At 45.1% G+C, this 13,462-nt stretch overlaps 1 protein-coding gene across 2 annotated transcripts in view; it reads left to right on the top strand.

Annotated features, from left to right (window-relative positions):
- Positions 1-13,462, top strand: part of gabbr1a (gamma-aminobutyric acid (GABA) B receptor, 1a) — a 96,257-nt gene that overhangs the window by 31,212 nt on the left and 51,583 nt on the right. For both annotated transcript variants that reach the window (XM_014991415.2, XM_088014328.1), the window contains 2 exons: positions 318-478; positions 9,345-9,479. In XM_014991415.2, coding sequence (XP_014846901.2) covers positions 318-478; positions 9,345-9,479 — 296 coding nt within the window. The remainder of the gene's footprint in view (positions 1-317; positions 479-9,344; positions 9,480-13,462) is intronic.

The following is a 13,462-nucleotide window of genomic DNA, read 5'->3' as shown; positions in this document are numbered from 1 at the left end:
ATCACCATGTTCCCCCCAGCAGAGCCATAAGCTGATCAGGTCGTTCAGTCAAAGCGGCAGCCGCGCATCATTCCGCCAAACTCCGTCCTGCTCCGGACACGTGTTGACTCCCCCCAACCCCAGATCCGGCTCTGAAGCCTCCTAACCTGCGCCTGGCTCGCCCCCGCTGCGGCTCGGCTCGGTTCGGTTCGGCTCACCTTGAACCATGCTGTTGGCGTCCCCATGCCCTCCCCGTGTGAGCCGCGCGTCCCGCGGACATGCCGCGCTCCTCCGCTCCGCTCTCATCCTCCTTCTCCTCTGGCCTCGGCCGTCTGCAGGGAAGAAGAAGCTGTACATCGGAGCGCTGTTCCCCATGAGCGGCGGCTGGCCGGGCGGCCAGGCGTGCATGCCGTCCGCTCAGATGGCTCTGGACCTGGTGAACAACAGGAGCGACATCCTGCCGGACTACGAGCTGGAGCTCATCCACTACGACAGCATGGTGAGTGGATGTGCAGGAGAGCAGAGGAGGTGCGCTGCTCTTAGTGCAGTGTGTTGTCACTGAGGGAGCAGCAGCCTCCTGTTGGCTCTCCGCTCTCCTCCTGTCATGTCCTGAGCTGACATGTGCCGTCACCCGCTGCCTCCTTTTGCACGTTTTTGTCCAGTTTTGCAGGAGTTGTGTTTGTGAGAGAGCTGCTCCCTGCAGGTTAGAAAAGTCCCACCTGATCCAGTCCGTATGGGGGAAGCTTTCCAAAAATAAAACTATTCATGGAAGCAATTAATGACAAATTAATTTTTAGAAGGTTTTGTAATGGTTGGACAGATGGGAGCCAATAGTGAATCAATAATAGTTTTAAAAAACCTTCTACTCTGTTGGTTCAAGTTTTTAATCACACAAACACCAAAATAAACCAGTTTGACATGTTAGCTTGTTTTTTAGCCCCACATTTTGACCTAAATATCTAAATATCTGATCTCAGAGTAAGAAAATAAAAGCGTGTTTATTTAAATCAACACATTTTGCAACCATTCAAAATTTGTTTTTGTCTTAAATTCATCTTTACAAAAACTTATGACTATACGAATATCTTAATGCATTTTTACCCATTTCATCTGGATCTCAAGTACAGATTCACTCTATTAATATTTGACTTATTACACTTTTACAAAACGTGCGTCCTGAGGCGCCATCTTGGTGGTGTCTGTGGTGGAAGTGGGTTGAAGCCAACCCGGCTCCCTGCAGCCGAGTCGGTGAGAATTATGAAGCGTTTTGTTGAGTGTCTCGCCGTGCTGTGGAGCTCATCTGCACATGCTCACTCCTGCAGCTTCATGAAAACGTCTAAACTTAAATCCATTTCTAGTTTTGGGGAATAGCTTAACATTTATATCAGTAAAAAATTAAAGGTGGTGCAAATATTGAGAGAAAGTGACCCTGAAGTCACAAATCCACTTATGAATGTTAAAATTTGCATCTGGAAAAGAATTGGATGTGAAGCTGGAGGAGCTGGAACCCTGGTGGCTCCTGAAAGGTCACAGTTCAGACGGTGAACCCTGCTGCCGCCCCCTACTGGGCCGGATCGCTGTAATTGAGCAAACCCACCTCCCGCTTGTTGCTCATCAATCATTAATCATGTTGGTATTTTAAAAATGTCACCATTATCGGCCCCTATAAATGAAGTATGCGACCCCAAGTGGCGTTTCCCCCGAGGCGCTGATTCTCTCTGGGTTTGGACCTTGGTGCTGCTCTTCCTGAAAGTTTGAGGCGTTTTGTGAGCAGCAGAATGAGAGCAGCTGCATTAAAAAGCAGCCTAATGCCCAGCCTCCCCCTCCCCCCCCCGCTCTGCCCAGGCTTGTTACCCATCATGCTGCGGGACAGATGCCTGGAGAGCTGCAGGCCGAGGCAGCAAACGGTTAACGGCGCCGGCACTGGTTAGAAATCCGCTACGAGCTTTTTTCTGATTGGTGCACGCAGCTCTGCATTGGAATCCTGTTAAACAGCAGAGCAGGGAGGGAGAGGAGTGTGTGTTAGTGTGTGTGTGACAGGAAGAGCGGGAGGGTTGGCATGGCAACACTCTCGAAGCGAACGGCGTTAACAAACAAGGCTCCGGCTCTGTGACAATATGTGTGCAAATTCATACAGGAGATGCTGGGAGGACGCGGCATCCTGTTCCACCTTGTTCTTTCCAATCAAATGCTAAACAGATGAAATGTGGTGTGTGTGTGTGTGTGTGTGTGTGTGTGTCCTCTGATTAAATGTGCTGCTTCACATTGAGCTGCCATGAAAATAAAGACAAAGGTGGTGGAGATTTCCGGGGATTGGGGAACATGGCTGCTGCTCCGCCTGTGGCTGAAGGAATGAATCTGAACAAAGGAAAGAGCTGAAACATCAGAGATGCTGCTTCCAGTGAGAGCAGCTGATTCCCTGTTTAATGAACCCTTTAGGTTAATTAGCTCTCCACATATCCGTGTTTGTTGAATCCATGTTTACCTGGTTTCATGTTGAAGGGTTAAAAACTTTTCCTCCTTTTTGTCTGAGTGAAAGACGCATTAGAGTCTGGCTTGTTTTTAGCAAACAGGAGTGAAGGAAAACACACCCACACAGAGTATTTTGTGACCATTAAAGGCCGAGAGTGTGGAGCTTGTTCAACATCATCCAATATTCATGAAGCTCACGCTTAATCCCAGCCTGTCCTCTTAAATGGATGCAGATACCCTGTGGTAGCAGAGCGCCTTGTTTCTACGGTTATTCTGGTGACAGCGTCAGACTATTTACAGCCTTCTGTGATCCCAACACACACACACACACACACACACACACACGAGCTGCGTTCGCTCGCTCTCCACACAGGGCCGTTGCCATGGATATATCAAAGCGGAGACTGCAAACTTTGATCAATTATTAACAGTGATGATGAGTGAGACAGTGGAGATGCAGAGAGATGGAGGAACAAGGTGCTTCCTTCACGTCCGACTCTTCGTTTAGTCAGCATCCGTGACACAGATCGCCTTGGGGCCCCGGCCCCCCTGGCCCCGGCCCCTGAATCAGGACTCCTTCCTGTCTCCATCTCGTCGTTTGATTGGATTGTGAGTTTAATTAGAGAAAGTTTCAGACTGTTGGGACGTAAACCAGAATCAACCATGAATTAAATGTCCAAGTTTGACATCAGTGTGGATTTCCATGCTCATATAAATACAATGGCTGCTGCTCATGTTTGGGTAAAATCTCCGCAGGAAGTTCTCACAGCCTTTAGCTTTCTTTGCAGTTCTGCTTGATTCTCATTTCCCTTCAGCTCTCCATGTGGGATTTCTCCCATTGAGCTTGAGTTGTGAACGACGATGATGTTTCTGTTCTGTTTTTAAATTATAATCTGCCCATATAGTATTGTACTTTAGCAAATTCAGCAGAGGAAGTGAACAAAGTCACGCCTCCAAATGAGCGACAGACGAATGTTTAAGACATTTTATTGTTGGATGTTTCAGCTCTAATCCTCACAGGGTTCAGTCAGTCAGTCTGATTTCCCATTAATGTCCAGTAAACTTCATAGCTTATTTTAATGGTGAAACTGGTGCATTACAAACATCACAGCCAAACTTTAACGATTGTTGAGGTTTGAATCGATGGGTCAGATTTTACCCAGAGTTCATTTCTCCAGGAAATGATCATCTCTCAACAGCTGAGGGTCCAGACCTTCTGGAACAAGAGGCTGATTTTGACCAGGCTGATTTTGACCAGGCTGATTTTCATCAGGCTGATTTTGACCAGGCTGATTTTGACCAGGCTGATTTTGACCAGGCTGATTTTGACCAGGCTGATTTTCACCAGGCTGATTTTCACCAGGCTGATTTTCATCAGGCACGTCTGGGACGATCCTGGCTGGGCTCTTAAATGAACCAGAGGAGTTTATTTAAACTGGTTGCTATGGGGCAGGATATTCACCTCAGCACTGAACAGAGATGAGGCTGGAGGTTTGGGGAGGTTTTCCAGAACCTGTGATCCTGGTCCTGCTGGAAAACCCTGCAGGATCATAGACTTATGGCTTTCTGATTCTAGAACGCTGTAGTAGGTTAAAACGGTGTGACGGTTCCAGCCTGGATGGATGAAAAGACGCGGCTGCTCTGGTGTGGTCGGAACGGCTCCTCATTGGCTGCGTCAGGCTGCATAAACACGGACGGCATCAGGTGCTGCCGGCGGCCCGGCTGGGCTGGAAGTGGAACCGATGAAGACCCCCGGGAGCCGCGTGAGGACGGAGCGGCGAGCCGCTTCAGGCTCCGCGGCGCCGTTAATCATCAGGGAGGCGCCGTTACCTCAGGCCACGTTTATTAAAAATACTTCAGATGAATCCATATTTTAACATCCCGCTGAAGAACAAAAAGAAAAATCCAACATTTGATTTGAAAACATTAAGAAATAATTGATTATTAATTTTGGCCAAATCAATGCCGGGACAATTATCAGCAGCCCTGCAGTTCAGGTTCAGTTCCTCCATTCAGCTCAGTCCACAGGTTTCCTGTTGCAGTGAATACCAACCTACAGGGGGCGCTACAGAGCTTCCTAAGCTTTAATATGCTTCAAACAAAATATTGAAAATTAAAATTTCCAGGAGGATAAAGAGACAGAAAGCTAACAGAGGGAGTGAAGCTCTGACTGCAGCTGCGGTCCGAACCGCCGGGTTCTCCAGTCGGCTTCGTTTTCATCACAGCTGCACAACATGTCAAACCGTCATCACTGCAACATCACTGGAAAAGCAGGACGGCGCTTAGATGTCGTCTCAATGTCGACATGCAGATACTGATGTTTGTTGTGCATCTTTTTCTGCCACACTTTTTCCTTCCACTTAACTTTCCACTAATATTCCAATAATATCCAGATACAAGCACTGGGCCGTCCTCTCTGTGGTTCTGCAGGTCATAACGTTTTAAAAAGATTTTGTTGGTCTGGTGTGATGCGTTTTATCACCTGCAGCTGGAAGTCGTTCAGGTTCTGATCAAATTCTGATGTTTTGAGGCTCATTTGGACCGGACTTGAACATTCCCGTCCTGATTATCCCAGATTCTGCGTCTGTCCGGTTTTCTGTCCGGTTGGAGGTGTTTGTCGGATCAGCAGGGCCCGGTGGGGGCTCATGTGCCAGGCGTGACCTTCACCTTTGACCTTGGGCCGCCTCCTCTCTGCGTCCCGTTGTTTAGTTGCTGTATTTGAGCGTTTGTTTTTGACGTGATGACTGAGGCGTTTTAAAGCCTTTTAAGGAGAAATGCGCTTGCTGCTTATTGGGTTTGCCACCCAGTAAAACGCTTCTTCTGACTAATGTGAGTCATTATGTTTTCCCTGCAAACATTCAGCTGTAATGACCCTTTTTTTGAAATTGGAGCTCTGCAGCCGAGCGTGTTGCTCCGGCTCCATGTAAATAGTCTGCAGTTAATGTGTTTTTTACGCAGGAAAATTGTCTTGACTAAACATGTAGAGGGCTAATGGCTGTTTGTCTTGGTTTGGATGTTTTAATAACCTCTACAGGACCAGAAGCTGCACTTCTTGATTAAATTCTCATTTCTACATGTTATAATCAGCGAGTCATTTGGAATGCTGATTAAAACAAGCTGCTATTAAAACCTGTAATCTGCTATGGTGGTGATGGATTGATGAAATAATTTGAAGATAATTGGCGCGGGCTCTGAAGTACTGCTCATCAGAGTGAAGTTAAGACTCTGAAACAGCAGAAAACTAACAAGCTCGTCCTCAGCGTGCAGCCGGCCCGCGCAACACAAACAACCTCGGGGAATCGGAGTGTTTAGAAAGCTCTCCGAGTCGATCTGCATGCTCCTCGCTGAACACGATGCTTCCGAGGAACCGAACTGTGTGCCGGGCCGGGCTGCAGGCGCGCTTCCTGCTGCTTTCACTTAGAAAAGTCAGAAGAGGAGACGGGAAAATCAGTGGAATCAGCTGCAGCGCTGATTGACTGAGAGAAGCTCTCTGCTCCGACTTTACATAAACATCCTTATTAATATTAATGCTTTCATCCGAGTGATTAAAAACAGCTCAGCCCACGATTAAATATAGACTCAGAAGTTTCACAACTGAACTAATCAGTTAAGGGATTCAGATTGTGAGGACTGGTGAGAAGTGAAGCGGCTTTAAAAGTGTCTCTTCCTGCCATCTGCTGCTCATCAAGAGGAAACTTTCTCTGCTAATTGCTAAGCTAAAACAGAGATGCCTTAACTCCCACCCAGACAAATTTATAGTCAGGGCCTGAAACTCGGCTCTGACCTTCCAGCCCTGACTCTGAAACACGAACAGAACCGCTGCAGATGTGGAGACCTGCAGCAGAGAGCTGAGCTAAGTTTGCTCCAAATAGAGAAATGAACTTATTTTAAACATCAAACTAAACCAACCTGTGAATATTTAACCTATTAAAATGGAGGAAAAGGAAACGACAGATCTGACGTTCAGACATCAGTTCAGTTTATTCATGTAGCTCCAACTTACAACAAATGTCACTTTGAAAAAAAGGAAGTCTTTTTAATCCAGTCACACTAAATGATTCTAGTTATCAATCAGTTTATTAAAATTAAAAATGTTTCTTGTTCAGCAGATAATGGAGTCATCGGCCTGCAGCTTTCACTCCTCCTGCTGAGAACGTAACGTGACTTTACAGTAATGCCTCACACCCAGCATGCATGTGGTGACAGTGGAGAGGAAAAACTCCCGTTTAACAGGAAGAAACCTCCAGCAGAACCAGAACCTGCTCCATCAGATCAGTTTTTCCTGACTTGCCCTCCGTTCTCCTGAACATGTGCAGCGTCTTGAATCCCAGCTTGTTTTATGTGCAGCTGCAGTCGGAGGTGAAGGCCAGCAGCTTTGTTTCAGCATATTTACTCTGAGATCAGATTATCTGGGTTCAGTCACAGCCTCCTCACAGAGGGATTACTTTCACTTTAAGGGAAAAATGAAAAGCTTTGTTGAACTCATCTGGAAAACTTCCAGCGAAAAGACGAGAAATTTCAATGAGAATGTTTTGAGACGGACCAACATGTTGGCCGCACGCAGGTTCATGGAGTCAGAATGCAGAGCAGCTGCTGCAGAAAGCCCAGCTGATCCCAGGCAATGGTTGGAACATGAAGCGGTTTTATTAATGCTGCAGATCAGAACATCTGTGTGCTGGAGCTCCAACAAGTTTGAATCTTCCAGGTAAAATCGTTTCTGTCCGATTAGGAGGAAACCTCTTCCTCTAACATCACTTCCTGATGGGGTCTGTTTCTGGACCCTCTGGGATCCATCTTTAAAAACATGGCGTCTCATTTCATCGTTATGCAGATGACTCTCACATTTACCTTAAACTGAAACGTAAACCTGCGACTCCTCTGAGGGAGACTGGAGGATGGATTTATCTTTTCTTAATCTGAATGAACAGGAAACGGTTCTATGATCCCAGATCTGGTTCTGCTGTCATCACCTCTGTCAACATTTTCTCTAAAGTTTCTCTTTTCCTGCTTCATTTTCTTAAATGCTGCCATGTCTTTGTTCACAATATAATAAATGTAATTTTTATAGCATATTTCAAAGACACAAAAATACAAAGTCATCAACAATTAAAACATTACATTTTACCAAGTGCCATCATTAGGCATCAAAATATTGATTAATGTTTCATTTATTATGTTTCAAAAGCAGCTCTGAACAGATTAGTCTGGATTTAAGGAACTCTGTGTTTCAGCTGTTTTGCGGTTTTCTGGAAATTTGTTCCAGATTTTTTGGAGCGTTTGATTCATTTAGATGAGCAGGACTTGAACTGCTTTAAATGGCCTATATTATTAAATTTGGCTTATTTAAAACAAAACTTTTTTAATGCAAGACATCCAACATTTTGGTCTGGAGGTGAGAACAGATTTATATCTGATGATTGAAACAAGATGATGTGATTTGCTCTTCAGTGAAACGTGCGCTGCCTTCTTAAAGCAGAGAAATGATTTTTCATGACTTTCTGTTTTCACTGATAACTGCTGAGTTTTTGCTGAGAGCCTCATTGAAGCGTTTGAAGCGGCTCCTTCAGGCCCATGTGTGCTGATGAACTCCAGCTCTTCCATGCGTAATCACAGCTCACCATTGACAGACATGAATTCAGGCTGATCACTGCAGCCACTTGTGCTCATCGCCAGATCGCGCAGATGTTTCGGCTTCCCCTCTGGGAGCCGTCGGGTCCTCCATGCCTGCGTTCGCTCGATCATCCAAACGCTCATCAGATTCACAGTCACGACTCCACTTCCAATCAGCTCCTGCTTTCTCTCCACAAATGAGGATTTTCTGGACAACGAGCAGCTGCGGCGATCCGTTGTCAGGTGAATGTTCTCTGGTCCGGAAGCGATGCGGCTCAAACTCGGCTCAGCCACCAAAAGTATTCACAGAACTGAATTGTGGTTGAAATGATGAAGAATATTCATTCTGGACAGTTCCAGTATGAATCCTGACCCAGTCTGATTAAAAGCTAACGGGAACATCTGGATCCAGCGGACGGTTTCTAACTTATTGTGATAATTCTTCAGTTTAATTGAATTTGGTTTAAATGGTAAAGCTGAAGAGAGATGGGTTTTAAATTGGGAGCTGATTCTCAGTAATGGAGCTCAGAATGATCTAACAGCTTGTCGGCTCCTTGACTGTCTGCGATGAGACGCAGCCTGAGAGTTAATGAACGACCAGCCGCTGAATACCGATCCCACACACTCTGCTCAGGCCCCCTGCTGCTAACCGCGGGGCCCTGGGGCCCCTGGGGGCTCCTGGGGGCTCCTGGGGACCTGCACCGGGCCATCCAGGGGCCTTTTCTGTTTTTTTGCCTCCGCCGTCATGTGAGTGGACGTGCCGTCCCTCTGAAGTGGATTTTGCTCTCTGATCGCGCGGCGTGTCGGCCGTTTATCCGTGACTGTCAGCCGATCCGCCGGTGATGGATCGCCGGGACGTTTCCTGTTCCTGGATGTGTCGTAATCGACTTCACGGAGGATGTAAATGTGCGTGATGGCCGGCGCCGCCCCGTCGGGTCACCTCTGTCTGCCGGCTGCCTCTCTGTGTGCTGATCTGGAGTCAGACGGGGATTTAATTAAAGATTGCTGCTGTCAGGATGAAAATGTGACGCTCGTTTTTCTTATTTTTACATTTTTATCACCTTGTTTGTATCTGTTTCTTCTATTTCCAGAGTTTTTCTTCCAGTTGTGATGTCGCTGTTTTTAAGGCAGCTGCCAGCTCCCTTTATCTTCACCCTCTCATTCCTCATTCTGCTTTTGTTTCTCCTTTTTATCACTCTCCCCCATCTCTCCGTCACTCTTATCTTTTCTCTTGTCCATCTATTTCTGGTCCTGATCTAAATGCATTTGTTTTGTCCTTGCAGTGTGACCCGGGGGAGGCCACCAAGCTGCTGTACGACCTGCTCTACACCGAGCCCATCAAGATCGTCCTGATGCCCGGCTGCAGCGGCGTCTCCACGCTGGTGGCCGAAGCCGCCCGCATGTGGAACCTCATCGTGGTGAGTGGTTCTGGAGTTCTGATGGGGTTCTGGGGTTCTGATGGGGTTCTGGGGTTCTGATGTGGTTCTGATGGGGTTCTGATGGGGTTCTGATGTGGTTCTGATGGGGTTCTGATGTGGTTCTGATGGGGTTCTGGGGTTCTGATGTGGTTCTGATGGGGTTCTGATGGGGTTCTGATGGGGTTCTGATGTGGTTCTGATGGGGTTCTGATGTGGTTCTGATGTGGTTCTGCAGCTCGTCCGGAAACAGACCCGCAGTCCAGGCAGGAGGGCTGGGTGATAAATCCATTATTACTTTTTCAGTTTTGGGAGATTTAATTTTTGGGAAACTGGGATTTTTCCCAGCACAGAGTTTAAGGTTCCAGAGTTCAGAGGATGTGAGCACAAAGAACCGCCATCTTGTCTGACAAACCCGTTTTACAGCTTCAGTTTACTTTGAATTCAGCTCAAAGAAAAAATATTAGAAATAAATTCCAGTTTTTAAAATGTTATTTGGTATGAATAAAGATTAGATTTTATTTTTACGCCATGTTGCCCAGCTCTCGTTGAAGTGCTGCGGTTTGGGTTGAGCTGAGTGGAAAATAAATTCATCTTTTATTCCAACCATTTGATTTGATATTTATATGGAAAAATTATTGATTGTGTTGATCTGCGCATATTTTTGATCAGATTTAGATGTGAAACATCAAAGTTCTCATGATGCCACAAAAAGCAGGCCACAGCATCACAGATCCTCCGCCGTGCTTCACAGCAGACATCAGGTTATCCAGTCCAGTCATCTGAGCTCCAGTTAAAATTCCCAGTAGATGTTAAGAAGCTGCTCATGTTTGCCTTCCTGATGTCGGGTCAGAAACAGATTTTCCTGGCATCTCTTTCAGCGCTGAAAGGTTGTTATAAAGTTTCTTCCTCCAGATCTTTTCCCAGGAACTTTAGACTTTATTCTGTCCGTTTGCTGGATGTTTCCACCGTTTGATCCTTTCATGTAAATAATGTTCAGGAACTGAATGTGTGGAAGAGCAGCTGCTGTTACGAGTCTAACCAGTAATAAAACTATAACCAGTCATCCTGTTTTATAGTTGAAGTAAATTTACTGCAGAGTTTTTACTGGAACAGATTTTAAAGACGTTTCACCAAATCCCAGATTACAGCGAAGTGGTAATTCTGAAACGCGACAAAAACCAGTTTAAACTCAGAGAAAAGTTATAAGCCTCCACCCTGCAGCAGGTCGGGGTAATAAAAGCCCCCACCCTGCAGCAGGTCGGGGTAATAAAAGCCTCCACCCTGCAGCAGGTCCCACCCTGCAGCAGGTCGGGGTAATAAAAGCCCCCACCCTGCAGCAAGTCGGGGTAATAAAAGCCCCCACCCTGCAGCAGGTCGGGGTAATAAAAGCCTCCACCCTGCAGCAAGTCGGGGTAATAAAAGCCCCCACCCTGCAGCAGGTCGGGGTAATAAAAGCCCCCACCCTGCAGCAGGTCGGGGTAATAAAAGCCCCCACCCTGCAGCAGGTCGGGGTAATAAAAGCCTCCACCCTGCAGCAGGTCGGGGTAATAAAGCATCCCTGGTTCCTGCAGCTGTTTGGATTTTTCTGCCCTCGTCGTCGGGGCAGAAAATGGAGGAAACATAAACTGGTAGCTAAAGTTTGACCCGTCTGTTTTAGACCAGGTGGTCACATCCTCATATACCCATGTGACCTCCGACCCTTTTCGATACTGACATGTAATAAGTGATAACTTTATTTATAAAGCTGATCATGTTTTCAGCCCTGGCTGCTCTACACTGGGACCAAACGGGACCAGGTAAAGTTATACCTGTGAATGCAGCTTATGCTTCAGGCTGTATGAATATTAATGTGAACCTTATCGTTTTGCATCGATTTTTATTTGTTCTTATTTATTTAATTCATAAAACAAATATTTTATGCTAAGCTCTCTGATTATGTTTATGGAAGTATTGATGTGATTCTGGGGTGTTTGGTTTAGATCATTTCCTTGATTAAATACTTTTTTATGCTTTGCCATATTCCACTTAGTTCCTGTGTTCATTATTGCTCAACAGGTTTTGCCATATTCAGTTTATTAGTATTGCTGTGATGGTCTTGCCGTAAATCTTCATTCCTTTATCTTTAGTTTCTTCATTTATCCTGAGTTGTTTTGTTTTGGGTTTTAATTAATTTCTTTTGATCAGTGTTGGTCTCTGCTTGGTTTGTTATTGTTATTATTATTATTGTTATTATTATTATTATTGTTGTTATTATTATTATTATTATTATTATTATTATTATTATTGTTAGGGTTCTTCATTTTGCTCTTGTTTTCTTTCTCACAGCTGCTTCCCGTCTGTCTGTTTAGTTTTCTCTGGATTTTCGGTTCTTTGGATATTATTTTAATTTTTTTAAAAATTGAAATTTCATCATCACCATCAGAGTCCATTCTTAAACACATCGTAATTTAAATTTGCTAAATTGTAATACTAATACATTGACTTAATTTGAAAGTTATTTGACACTAATATGTGATAACTAAAAATAATAAAACCTGAGACAACTTTAGCCTTAAAGCATATTTTGTAAAATAAAGAAAAACAAAATATAAATAATCCAAATGTGGACTTAAAAACAAACTGATCAAAGCAAATATGTGGAGTTAAAACATTCACACCAAAAACGGTCCAGACAAAAATAAATCTGTATGAATAAATAAATCAGATCTGGGTTTAGTAAAAGCTGAGCCTGGTTCTGGTTCAGAGCTGATGCTCATGGTGGCAGCTAGCTGGAGCAGCTTCATGTTGAGCTCATTAGAGATTTTTATGTTAATTTTTTGCTTGAATAGTTTTTTTGGGCCGTTTTTCCCTCTGGTTCCTGATGCTGTGCAGCTGGAGGGATTTTGACTTTTTAACTTTCAGACAGTTAAAATGCATAAATGCTGCAGCAAAGTATTGCTTTTAGCATCATATCCCCTACTCCAACATCATACAGACAGAGACTAAAGAGGAGCAGCAAAAGCAAAGGAGGTGGATTAGCAGAGCTGGTGATGTCATGCAGGTTTTCCCAGCACCGACTTCCAGTTGTTCATCATGTGACTCTTGTGATGTGAAAAAAGTTTCTATTGCAGTTTTGCTACATAAACAATCTTGATGCCGCCGTAAACGAACACCTCACTCTGTAGAGCCAAAGCCTTTTAGAGAAAAACAAGATTTTTTAAAAACTGCCGTGTTTCAAATAAGTGAAATAATTTTTAAATGTCATATTGTGCAGCTACTGGAGATCCTTCCCGCCTCAGGATATCGGCTCTGTGATGACATTCACATACGAATTCATTTCCCTTCGGAGTAAATAAAGGATCTAAAGTTTCAACTTGAAGGATTTTTTGCTCATATTTCAGGATTCAACCATAAAATCCTTCACGACGTGAAACTCGGCTTTTCGTTTGTTTTCCACTAATTGCCCTTAAATCCACCAATCGATGCCCTGGCTGTTTCATTGATTAAAACGTGTGTCTGGCTGCAGCTTCCGTTATCGCAGCGGCTCTTCGGTCCGGGACAGAACTCATCGTTTAGCCTCCAACAGCACAAGAGCTGCTTGTTTCCCCTCAGATCTGAAGATCTGCAGCGTCTCTGAGCTTCAGTTCGCTTCTTTCCGCGGCGCTCGGCTCGTTATCTTTGTCCCATAATTGACGTTTCATCCACAGATTAGTCAGTGAGAACAATCAGCTCAAGAGCTTGGCTTCTGCCCTCTTTCTTGTTTCTGGTCTTTCTCTGTTTCCTCATCATTAAAAACTCTTTCCACTTTCTGACTTGCTCTCTTTCCTCCTTTTCTTTGTCGGTTTGTCGCTGCCTGGAGCTGGTCTTCTCTTTGTCAGCCTCTCTCTCATTTCTTCGCCCCTCTCCCTTCCTCCCCCGCCGCCTCTCTCTCTCTTTCACCCGTCTTCATTTCCGTCTCGGCTCCAGCGGCAGATTCTCCCCGCAGACGAAAGGAATCCGTCTGT

This window comes from Poecilia mexicana, unplaced genomic scaffold, assembly GCF_051168715.1.
Source record: "Poecilia mexicana isolate PSO_F unplaced genomic scaffold, ASM5116871v1 scaffold_16, whole genome shotgun sequence".
NCBI lineage: Eukaryota > Metazoa > Chordata > Actinopteri > Cyprinodontiformes > Poeciliidae > Poecilia > Poecilia mexicana.
Note: the sequence above shows the minus strand (reverse complement) of the source record. Positions and strands in the feature narration are given on the sequence as shown.